The 11,792-nt window shown below is 56.1% G+C and overlaps 1 protein-coding gene across 1 annotated transcript in view; it reads left to right on the top strand.

Annotated features, from left to right (window-relative positions):
* Positions 1 to 323: 323 nt before the first annotated feature.
* The window catches only part of GYPC (glycophorin C (Gerbich blood group)), a 32,856-nt gene continuing 21,387 nt past the window's right edge, over positions 324 to 11,792 (top strand). Inside the window, exon 1 of the mRNA XM_036996012.2 lies at positions 324 to 608. Coding sequence (XP_036851907.1) covers positions 572 to 608 — 37 coding nt within the window. The 5' untranslated portion in view covers positions 324 to 571. The remainder of the gene's footprint in view (positions 609 to 11,792) is intronic.

Below are 11,792 nucleotides of genomic sequence, written 5' to 3'. Positions count from 1 at the left end.
CTAGTGAATCCCGCACGAACACGCCCACGTCGGGAAGCCTCGACAAAGCTGAGCCGGGGAAGTCACACGGCCTTTGTCCTGATCCCTTTTTTCTCAGAACTTTTCCAAACGTTAGCCCGGGGCTGGACCAGCAGCCCTGAGGGGCCAGCCGGGCAGGGCCCGTCCCCGGGCCACAACCGCCGGCGGCTGCGAGCGCCCCGGCCCGAGGGCTCCCTGCGCCCCCGCTCCCCGCCCCGGGCCGGCCGCCGTGCCGCTCTGGGGGTCTCCCCCGCGGGCGTCTCGGCCACGCCTGTGCGCCAGAGCCCCGCACGGCAACAGCAACGGAGGAACTGACTCGTGCGCAGCCAAGTTGGAGCGCAGGAAAGTTCGGAAGTGGGCGGGCGCCTGTGTTTAAAAAAGGGGTGGAAAGCCCGCGGCCGAGTCCGCAGGGAGAAGCGAAGCCCGCCCAGCCGGGCGGGAGCCCCTCCCTCGGCGCGCCGGCCGTGGACACAGGTGCCGCCGCCGCCCGCCGCCGAGGCCGCAGCCCGCGAGCGCGACCCTCGCCCCCAGCGGCGGCCCGGCTCCGTCGGCGATGAGCGCCCCCAACGCCTCGGCGCCAACAGGCCCCCGTGAGTACCGCGCGCAGGGCCGCCGGCCAGTCGCCGCCCCACGCCAGGCCGGGCACAGCCCGCAGCCCCGTGCGCCCGGCCCGGGGAGTGGGGGGCCCGGCCGCCGCCGCTCGCCTTCGGGTCCTTTGCGTGGCGGGCGGGACGCGGCTGCGGGGAGGGCGCCCCCCGGGAGCCCGCGGAGGGCCTGCGGGAGGGCGCCTCCGAGCCCCGGCAGACCCGCGCGCCCCGCGGTCCGGCGCTCGCTGTCTGTTTGGAACGGCACGTGCGTTAGCCCCAGGAAGCCGTACACCCCGACATCCTCTGAGGGTGCTCGGAACCACCGCCGGGCCGCCCTCTCCCCCAGCCCCGCCTTTGGCCTTTTGCATTCAAAAACGAAAGTTTATTTGTGCAGATGACTGTTTATCCGCGCCCTGGCTAGGCCCGGCCACGGGCTGTCAGACAGGACACTAAGAAGTTTGTGGTGTGGTAACACTGTCACCAACAGGATAACGGTATGCGTGTTGGAGATACCCTCCGTCACAAGTCTAAACTCCAGGGCCTGGGGGGCCTTACCGCCGAACCGGAACGTGCAGGAGCGTGGTTAGGGGTAGCTTTGCGCAGTGTGAGGCTGTGTCCCCGGCCACACGTGAGCCGGTGGGGTGCGCAGACAGGAGGCCTGGGAGTGGGGGCCCTGCTGCCCTCTGAGGGACCGTGTGTGCCGCTGATTAGCCAAGGACCTGAGACAAATCAGCGTCTTTTTGCTCATTTCATCATCCGCAAAACGGGAATAATAGGCTGTCCTCTTTGGGATGTGAGAAGTCAGTGCATATAAATGGCTCAGCACAGAGAGCACATACAGAGTGTTGGGGAAATGTCAGGCATATTTATTTTCATTTTACATGAGTGTGGAGGAGCGGACTTGTGTGTTTACAAGTGTGTGTGAGTGTGAGTCAGAACCAGTGGGCATGTGTGCATGCGTGTGCCAGCGCCGAAGCTGAGGGGACAAAGCCACTGTGTCATTCCCGTGGGCCCCAAGGAAGCGAGGCGCAGGCCTGCAGCCGGCGTGCCCTGTCTAGAAAGGACAGGCTCGCTCACCCCAGAGCTCTCCCCCTCCCCTCCCCAGCCCTTCTCTCCGATTCAAGTTTCAGACCTTGACCAATGACTGCAAACCCTTCCCTTCTGAACCCCTGAGGATGCAGCCCTTCCTCGCATACCATTCCAGATTACCCTTAGGACTTGATTTATGGCAGGACCTCTGCTGTGGGAGAACCGTGGGGCCCTGTTTCTTGCTGCTAACTCGGGCAGGATGTGTCTGTATCCTGTCTCAGTTTAGATCACTGCTTCTCAGAACCAGAGCTTAGAATGCAGAGACCCACTGTTTCCTACAGCCGGGTCCACCCCTCCCAGCTGGGCTCAGCCAGAGCCTGACTATCACAGTTCTTCCGAATGGGCCCTGCACACAAACCCACGGCCTTGTCCTTGTATAGAAGGAGGCAGTGCTCAGTGAGGAGATGCAAGCTTGGCAGCTTTACATAGAAGTCACTGCCTCTGGCAGAAGCAGAAAGAATTGCATTAAGTGCCAAGTGAAATTCCAGCTTAGCCATTGCTCAACCCCTCAGGATATTGCTGGTGTTGGGAGTCACATGGCATAGGCTGGACCTTTCCAAGGGTGCCCTGGTTGGGCAGTTATTTCTGGGGACTTGCAGTGCACCCTGGGAAACAAGAGGGTGGGGTAAGGGGCATTCTGTGTTTGCAGTGGGAGCATGTCAGCCTGTCTGCACTCAGTAGGAAGAGGCCCCTCACCAGCAGGGGGGAGACGGGCAAGCCAAGTCAGCTGGTCTCTGGGTGGCAGAGAGAGATGAGATAGATAGGTAGATTAGATAGATAGATAGATAGATAGATAGATAGATAGATAGATAGATAGATAGATAGATAGATAGATAGATAGATAGATAGATAGAAAGAATAGATAGAAAGAAAGAATAGATAGGATAGATAGATAGGATAGATAGATAGGATAGATAGATAGATAGATACAGATGAGTAGATAAATTAGGTAGATAGATAGATACTTCATAATAGGATTATTACCATCTCAAGGGCAGTTACTTTACTGATTTATGAAACTCCTTCCAGAAGTGTTATATATTTATACAATTACCCTTTACTTTATAAAATGAAACTTATTTTATATGTTCTACTTCATCTTACTTTTTTCATAAGAATATATGTTAAAGATTATAATTTATCACCAGGTAGAGACAAATTCATTCTTCTCAGGGTGGCACGTATAGGAACAAATTGGTTGTTTACATAATAGATTCCTCTATGAATGGACATTTAGATTAAGTACAGTCTTTGATATTTTTTTTTTTAACCAGACACAGTGATGTCATGACTTACAAAGTCGGGTTTTACATTCATGTGTTTGTGTACCTTTAGGATAATTCCCCCTCCCCTCTGAATTTAATTTCTGGGACAAAGAGCGTGTACATTTAAAATGTGAGTAGACACTGAAAAATGGCCTTCCAGAAGGTCATGTGAATTTCCAACACTTGTCAGTGGCCAGTGAAAATCTCTATTTTGCCACATACTCACTCGCACTTCATGTCTTAGTCAATCTGATGAGTAAAATGTCACTTTTGAATGCGCCTCTGTAATTCCAAGTGAGGCTGTGCATGTTTTCATACCCCCATGATAGCAGGTCCCATCCCCAGTGAAGAAACAGTCCCCAGAAGCTCACAGCAAGCTAGAGGCAGAGTAGGGACCACCCCCACCCGTGCTGTGGAGCCAGACGGGGGTTTGACCCCACACCAGCACTTACTGATTTGGGGGAGGTGCCCAGAACCTCAGAGCCAAACGCTGTCATCTCCAGGTGTGAACAGTAGAGCCCCGCACAGGAGGTGAGATGAGCAGGAGAACACAGCCCTCAGCAATAATGGTGTCTGGCTGTTGTTAACAGGACTTATTAGAGCAAAACTGGCCAACAGGTGCCAATAATCTCCAGAGCCCACTGTGCCCCGAGCAGCTGTTTTTGCCTTTGATAATGTTAATGACAATGGCAGCCCCGGGTGCCCACATGCCAAGCCCTGAGCTAGAGCCTCACAGGGGTCGCACTCCAAGGCCTGGGCTTACAGCGTTTCCCACCTGTTGTGCCGGTGGGGCACCAGGAGCTCAGGGGATGACCCACCCCAGGGCTGTCAGGTGCCGAGCAGACGCTGGTGGTCAGACCCCTGAGCCGGCAGAGGCCCACCAGGGGCGAGGGCTGGGGGTGCCCACGGTGTTCAGACACCACCGCACCATGGGAGCCGGGCCTGGGAGGTCACCACCGCAGCTCCACACACAGAGAGACCAGCGAAGCACGGACGCCCAGCCAGGCCAGGGGCCCGACCTCAGCCCTCTGCGGGCACCATTGCTCCCTCTCCTGTGGCCAGACCTGACCCACACTGGGAGCTGCTGCCTTCCACCCGCCTTTCACAGCCGGCTCAGGCTGCCCCCTGGAGCCTTCTCTCACAGCCACTCCCTATGCCCGGACCACCTTGGTCCTCCATCTCCACCCTCTCATCTGCCCCCTCCAGGCCCCCCGAGCTCACACCGGCATGTCCCCCCAGCCCAGTTTGGCACTCCCACCTCCCCCACCGTGTCTCAATAGGGGAAAACCACCCACATGGCCCTGGGGACACTGCAGCCCAGATTCGAGGGTCTGCCGCCTTCCGGAATGTCTGACCTCCCAAAGGGCTCCGTGACCCCACCTGCCCCCCATTGGGGGCCGGGCACAGAGAGGTGCTCAGAGACTCAGATGCACTGACAATGCACAGGTGACAGGTCAGTGCCCCAGGCCTGTGGCTGTTGCAGATGCTGAAACACATTTGACAAATCAGACAATAGCTCCTGGCCCAGAACTTGACTTACACGCGGGGGTCAGTAAGTTTTGAACTGAAATGGACAGAAAGTCAAAACAAACTCCAGAACAGGGCTGATGGGTCCCAGAAGCCGCCTCCAGCCCCGGTCGGTGTTTCAGACTCTCCCTGCCCCCGAACTCTGCCCAGGGTTTTCTTGGGATCATTATGTAATCCAAACCTGTGAAGGAATGCTGGCTCCTGCCCTTATTATCATAAATTTTAACTTTTGTACATTCTTCCAGAACAAATGTTAGGGTGCAAATTGTAGCCAATGGCAGGCGCTGGCAAGAACCAGTTTCCTCTTGTGAGAGCAAGAGCTGAGCCCAGGGGCCTGGACCACACTGCCTGCCATGTCACAAGTGAGCGAGGCAGGCGGCCCACCTTGCGTGGGGCACAGCAGCCCAGCAGGACTGGCTGCCCACCTGCCTGGGCCTGAGGCCTGCCCTTTCTCCTGGCCCGACACCTTCTGTGCCTCTCATTAGTAACTCCAAGACGGATGAACTGCTGGAGGCTTAGTGTGGACTAGTCGGAGAGGTCAGACCTCCAGGGGACCCAGTCATAGTGGCCACCCCACAGTACTGAAATCCCCAAGCCCTCACAGGGGGACAAAAAAGGGGCGATTTGAAACACCAGGGCATCTAATCTAACAAGGCCTGCCCTCTGGAGAAGTTTCCAGGGCCTCACCTGCTGGGGTCAGGGCTAACCCAGGGAAGGGAGACACCCAGCACCAGGCCACCCCCCAACTCCTTTCCCCAAAGGGAGGGATCTGGGAAACCTGGTGAAGCTCACCATGCAGAGGCACTGACTGCAGAGAGACGGGAGCTGGCCGGATCTCCACACCCTCCCCTGCCTCACGCCTCCCCCAGCCCCCCGGCAGCTCCTCCTCCTCCCAGTGCATCCTGTCTGCCTGCCAAAAAAAGTGCCAAGGCTAAAAGGCACAGAAATACAGTCTGAGGAGACAGGGCAGCATCTGAACCAGACATGGCAGGGATGCTGGAAGTCCCAGGCTGGGGAGTCGAAACCACTGTGACAGGCAGGTCTTTGCAACGCGGCTATATTCCCCTCACGTTTGGGCTTCGACCTGAGTTAAGCCACACCTCCCCCCTCTCATTGCTGAAACATTGTGACCAATATGCCATTTGGGGCTCAGGGGACCCACCCTGACCCCTTCCAGGACTCCAAGGCTCACTTTTCAGGGCACTTGTGAGGGGCAGGCTGGCAAGGCTGCCCAGTCACCTCAGAGCACAGCCAGAGCCCCTGCCCCACGCTACACATGACACATGCTCTTGCCGGGGGCTCACACACACGGCTGCCTGCTGCCGGGACCCCACTGTGTCTTCCCGGGACCCTGGAATGAACCTTCTCATTTACCAGTGACTGTGGGCACATATATCCCCACCAGGGAATGACGGTTTGCCAGCTCCAGATGGGATAAGGCGATTGTGCTGCCTGCCTGCCTTTTGTGTCGGCCCCAGGCTCCGACTTCTCTATTCGCCAGGCAGCAGTGTCCACTGCCTTCTTTTGAGGTGCTCTCTCAGAGCTCCTACAAGAACCCCCCAGCCTTAGCAAGCAGGGGCTTTGAGTGCAGGGTCCCCAAGTGCTTTTAAACCATTTACCCCAAATTCACTTATTTATCAGCTTGCTGGTGGTGACAAGGTTGGAGCACCCGCCTTAGGGCCTAGACCTGGACCTGCCTGACCTGGCTATGGCCTTGAACATGTGGCCTCAGTGTCTCAGTCCACACGACAGACTGGCTTGTCCTGTACAGCCACCAGTGTCTGTTCTCAGAGTCCACACTCAGTATTTAATGTTCTGCTGCTGCCTATCTTGAAATTCTTAAATCTTGAAAAGGGGACGCCCATTTTCATTTTGCACTGGACCCCAAAAATTCCATAGCGAGTCTTGATACAGCAAGACTTTTTTCTGGGCATCTACTCCAGAGGTTTGTTCTGAGCGTATCATCATAGGAAAAATGCCTAGCAGAGTGGTGGGCAGGTGCCCGTTAATCACAGCGACGCACCGAGGGCTTGAGTGCGTCCCAGATGAGTGCTGGCTGCCTCCCCACCCCCACTCTCAGCCCTGTTTGCCCACATGCCGCTGAGCTACTCCCCAAGGACAGGATGGCACAGCCTGCCCAGGTCTGCAGAGCCAGAGCGGGCCCTCAGAGCCTGCGGCAGGCACCTCTGCAGGTGCACCAGTGGTAAGCTGCTCCTTCTGAGCTGAGAGCTCTTCAAAAACACTGAATGAGTGAATGGGTGTGAAGATGCAGAGGTGCGGGCACAGCTTGGTCTGTACGGAGAGGGTATCCCGTGTCCTCCACAGCCCTGTGCGAGGCCCTGCCCTCAGCACCCCGGGGCTCCCCTGGGCCCAGTCCCGACCTCTCCCTGTCCCACTCAATGTGCACCCCGACCCTTCCCTCCACCCCGGCCCCCACATGCCCCGCCCTTCAGTGCATGCCCCGACCAGCCATGTCTTTCTTTTCCTGAGGCTGCCGCCATCTGACCGCGTTCACAGACAGGATGCTCCCACCTGCGCCTCAGAGCCTGGCTGCCCCTCCCCTGGGGCGCTGCCTGCCAGCTGCACCCCCCCCAGCGCCCTCCTGCCAGCAAGCTGGCCTCACTTCCTGGGAGCCTGTCCTGTTCCCTCCTTGTCTTCTGCCCAAGTTCTCATTCTACTGAATCAATTTCAGTGATGGTTGAAAATCCTGAAGAGTCATTTTTTAAAACTTCACAAGCTCTTTTTTTCCCTTTTGGAAAAATTCTGTAAATTACCTGGCCCCTCTCCTCCATTATGACTGTCCCCCCAACTCAGGGCAGAGAAAGCGGGCTCCCCTGGGCAGAGCTATCTGGCCTCTCCCCCCACAGCCCTCCAGAGGGACTTTTATCTCCATTTTGCACATGAGGACATGGGACTCAGGACGCAGCAGGCCTCACCCACACCCCGTCGGCGCCTTGAGAGGCCCAGAGATGTTTGCTTCCTTAAAATCGAAAGGAAAAAAGAACTTCTCAGATGAAATATTCTATTTGTCTTTATGCCAAGGTCTCCATGTTTAGTATTTTGGGGGAGAAGGGGCCCGTGAAGGTCACACCGAGGCCGGCTCAGCCCACCCAAGGCCAAGGGCTGGGTGCCCTCTGGGCCCTGCACTGCGCCTCCCCGCCTGACTGCCCTGGCCTGTCTGTGTGGCTGCATGGCCGCCTCACCTGGAAGCCTCGCATCACCCCCCAGGAGGCCCCTGGGGCGGGGGCAGCTACTCTGTGCCAACCCTGCCCCTCTGCCCTCAGGAAGAGGGAACCACAAGTCAATGCCGGAGGCACCTAGGCCTCTCTACCCCCATCGCCATCTCTCTCCCTCTCTGTCTCTTGCTCTCTTGGCTTTTTAAACTATGAAATTAGGCTGCTCTTCATGTAACAGTTTTCATAAAGTTCTCGTGCCTTTTTTCATCATTATGGAAGTAATTCATGTTCATTATAGAATGGATGTGAGATCCTCCCTAGAGCAGAGACTGAGATACTCATGGGACACGGGTGACAGCTGCTTGGCAGTTTGGAGCTGGGCAGAGATAAGGGTGGGGCTGGTGCAAAGGGGCCCAGGGAGGGGCCGGGAGGAGCCTGGTAGGCCCCAGCGCAGGCAGAGGGATGGCAGGGAGCAGCCCTTGGGGAGCACCCCTCTGTCCTACCCACTCCCAGCATGGACACGTAGGCACCCTGTCCAGTCCTGAGGATGTTAGGCATGCAGACGTAGAGGTTATTGATTCCAGTTTGGAAATACAGAAACCGAGGTTCAAAGAAGTCACTTCCCCAGGGCCTCAGTACATCATGGGCTCTGTGCAGCCTTGAGCAGCTGTGTCCCCTCCACCTCCCTCCACCATGCTGACAGGGGTGCCCACGACCCCTTGCCCTTCTGCCCTGCTCCAGGCAGCCCCAAGGTCACTGTCCGGTCTCTAAAAAAAAGTTCTTATCCACCCACCACCCAAAGAGCCCCAGGTGTTCACTCCGCCCTCCTCTGCCAGCCCCACTCGGCTTCCCAGCAGCGGCTAATGACATGCCCACAGAGGCACCAGGGTTGAGACCCTGTGAGTCGTGCCAGCAAGGCCGACCGGCACACAGGCTCACGTTCCCCTGGGAAGCAGTGGGCAGCTGCCTCTCAGATGCACCACAACAGCCCTGGGGGAGAATAATGCCCCCATGGACACCTGGCCAATTCCTGGAATGCCTCCACCACAGACCCACCCCGGGGGACTGGCAGATTTGTCTCTTGTTAAAATATCCCAAGCTATGCGACCATCACTGCCTGTGTGTCATTCTTTGCTGGTACCTTCCCATCTGTTTCTGGTCTCCATTTAAGAGGCAGCACTCTCCCCCAGCGGCAAGCCAGGGACACGAGGCTCGCAGAGGTCAGGTGGCTGGGGAGGACTCAGGCGCAGGTGCAGGAGCTGCGAGACCCTGATGCAGAGTCCCCAGGGAGGGCATGTTTTCACCACAGAAACCCATTCATCAGGTTCTTCCGGCGAGGGCAGGAGGGGATGATGTGGAGGACCTCCCTGCTGGGGTCCCCCACCCCAAAAAGCACACACACAGAATGGTGTTACAGCCACAAATTTGCATAGCAATTATTTTAGGCAGAAACGACATTTCTATATAAATTCTTAGATAAAGCCGGGAAATAGAAAACAGATAAGAGCTATCTGATATAGTTGAGCTGGAGATAAGAGGCCTGGTGTCCACACTGCAGGGGCCCCTGGTGACAATTCACTCTCGAGTTGTCCCTGGACTCGGAGGGCATCACAGAACGAGTGTGCAGACTCTGGTGCCTTCTGGAAAGATGGCTGATGCCCCGCTGGCACTGATGGTTCTCTGGGACTTGGACCTCAGAGGAGCCTTCCAGGTTAGACATTCCCATCACATGAAGCCACAAAACGTACTCACTGTGGTTAAATGTTTGCCACTAGCCAGACTGCAATGTATACCCAGCTCTTAATAACTTCACCAGTTAGTTCCAGGAGATAAATTTTTATCAAACTCCATGAAGAAAACCATCAAAACTGTACAGGAAACTGGATGGAAAACTCCATTATGAAATCAATTTATGGTAATATTTATAGCGATATATAATATTATCATAATAATATAATAAATGTTTTTAATGACTACCATATACAACCCTGGTTCTTTAATAGAAACACATAGGGTTACGGTATGACCATCCTATATCTGTCCTAGGGATTCAGGAGGAGAAAAATAAAGTTTAAGGCAAGATCCCTGCCCTGAAAACATTTCTGGGTGCCCCGGAGCGGCAAGACGCACCCCAGGAGCAGAGCAAAGAGCATCTAGGCCTCCTAGTGAGAACTGCCTTGTCCCACGAATTTGGGTTCCAGATTCCATCACCTACATCTCATTGTGATTATGCACTGAAATAGCTAAATAGATAGCTAGATATTTAAAGAACAAGTTAAAGTAATATGACCTCCCAAATGTAAACTGATACGTGACATTAACTAATATTAAATTATGGCGACTTTCTATGTAACTAGATATATTCTATCATGTTGAATTAAGGATTTTGTGCTTGAAGAAACAAGTTGTCAGTAACGGAGGTTGATTGGTGAGAATGTTGTGACTTGGGGATGACCTAAGACAAGCCGTACAGGAGAGGGGACAGTCTGAATGTCCCGGTACCCACGGCATGCAGGCGTGGGGAGGCCTGTCACAGGAGCTGGGCAGTGCTAGCCTGTCGTGTTCGTTCGTCAGTCGCCATGACCCCTCACTGGCAGGGAGGTGCTGGGTGTCACCCCCACCTTCGGGACACAGGACTGCTGTGGGGCAGGGCTGTGATCTGAACCGGGTGGTCTGACCCACTGTCCACCCTGTTAACCCCAGCAGAGCACCACCGGCCAGTCTTGTAGGAAACGGGGAGTTTCAAAGGAGAACAAGGTTTTCTTTCACAGGAAGAATGGAAGAGAGTCGGTTCCACGGGCTTTGTGACTGCATTTCCTTACGTCTGCTTTGGTAATTGCCCCTCAGCCATTTCCTATTTCAGAATCCTGGGGCTTCTGAAAAGGCCTTTTAGAATAGGCTGCTTTAAACAGCTCATTTGAGTGAGATAAAGTCTGTCGCTCCCTGAGAAAATGAACAACACTGAAGAAAGTTAAAGTGCCTCTTGGAGGCCCCAGCGGTCAGTGGCGGCCAGAACCCCTAGTTCCCCTACAGAGCTGAGCCACCCTGCGAGGCGTCCTGCCCAGGAGCACCTCTGGGCTCTGCTCTCTCCAGCCCCTCCCCGCTGTCCTCGCCCATCTCTCTGAGATCCCACTGCTCTGGCGCACCCGGTCTGAGCCCCTGGCCTAACGTGCCCTCCCCGTTCCTGGCTGTGAGAACAGAGGCCTGAGTGTCTGGACAGATAAGAGGCTGACCTCTCGTTGCCCCACGTCCTGCCCCCAGCACCCCAGTTCTCCTTTGAGCTCCCATGAAAAGGGCCCTCCCCAAGGAGACGGGGCAGAGGGAGGCGGTGTCCTCTGCCTCAGTCCAGGAGGTCTCCCTCTGAGCCATTAACCCCCCTGGGAACCCTCATGCTGCAGCGGGATGCTGTCCAAGCCCCTCTGGCCCCCCGGACCAAGCCCTAGTGTCACCATCTGCGCCATTTGTGCCATCGGTCCTGTGCTGGGACCCAACACCCCAGGGTCAGGACTCCCTGGAGACTGCCTCCTGGCCAGGGCCTTGCCAGTCAGTGTGCCCAGCAGAGAAGGTGTGCAGAGACCCAGGCCTCAGCATCCCCAGCCGAAGTGGCCTGGACCCTGTGCAGGGCCTGAAGCAGAGGCAGGCCCCTCCCCAGCCCTGCCAGCCCGCCAACTGGGGTCGGCTCCAGCACTAACCAGTGGGGATGACCTTGGGATGGACAGTCCACCCACTCTGGCCTCCACTCCCCTGCTGCCTATGTCCCAGTAACCTTGCTGGGCGTTCAGGATGCAGTGAGCCCAGCTGCCACCAGACTCTGTGGAAGGTGGCCATGGCAGTGGACAGTGGGCCTGATTTCTAACAACTGAGCATTCTCACATTGAAGTGCAGACTTCAAGTGTGACACACCTGGGATCAGGGTGCAGCTCAGCCTCTCGGTGGCTCTGTCCCCTCGGATACCTTAAGTGTAGGAAAAGATGTAGGTCAAGGCCCAGGCCTAGCACGGAGCAGACGTTCAGTAACTATCAGCCTGAGCGAGACTCGCTGACCGTCACTTAAACCAGGGTCTGCAAACTAAAGCCCACAGGCAGAATCCAGCCTGCCACCTGTTTTTAGAAATAAAATTTGTTGGAACA

Source organism: Manis javanica, chromosome 7, assembly GCF_040802235.1.
Source record: "Manis javanica isolate MJ-LG chromosome 7, MJ_LKY, whole genome shotgun sequence".
Taxonomy (NCBI): domain Eukaryota; kingdom Metazoa; phylum Chordata; class Mammalia; order Pholidota; family Manidae; genus Manis; species Manis javanica.
Note: the sequence above shows the minus strand (reverse complement) of the source record. Positions and strands in the feature narration are given on the sequence as shown.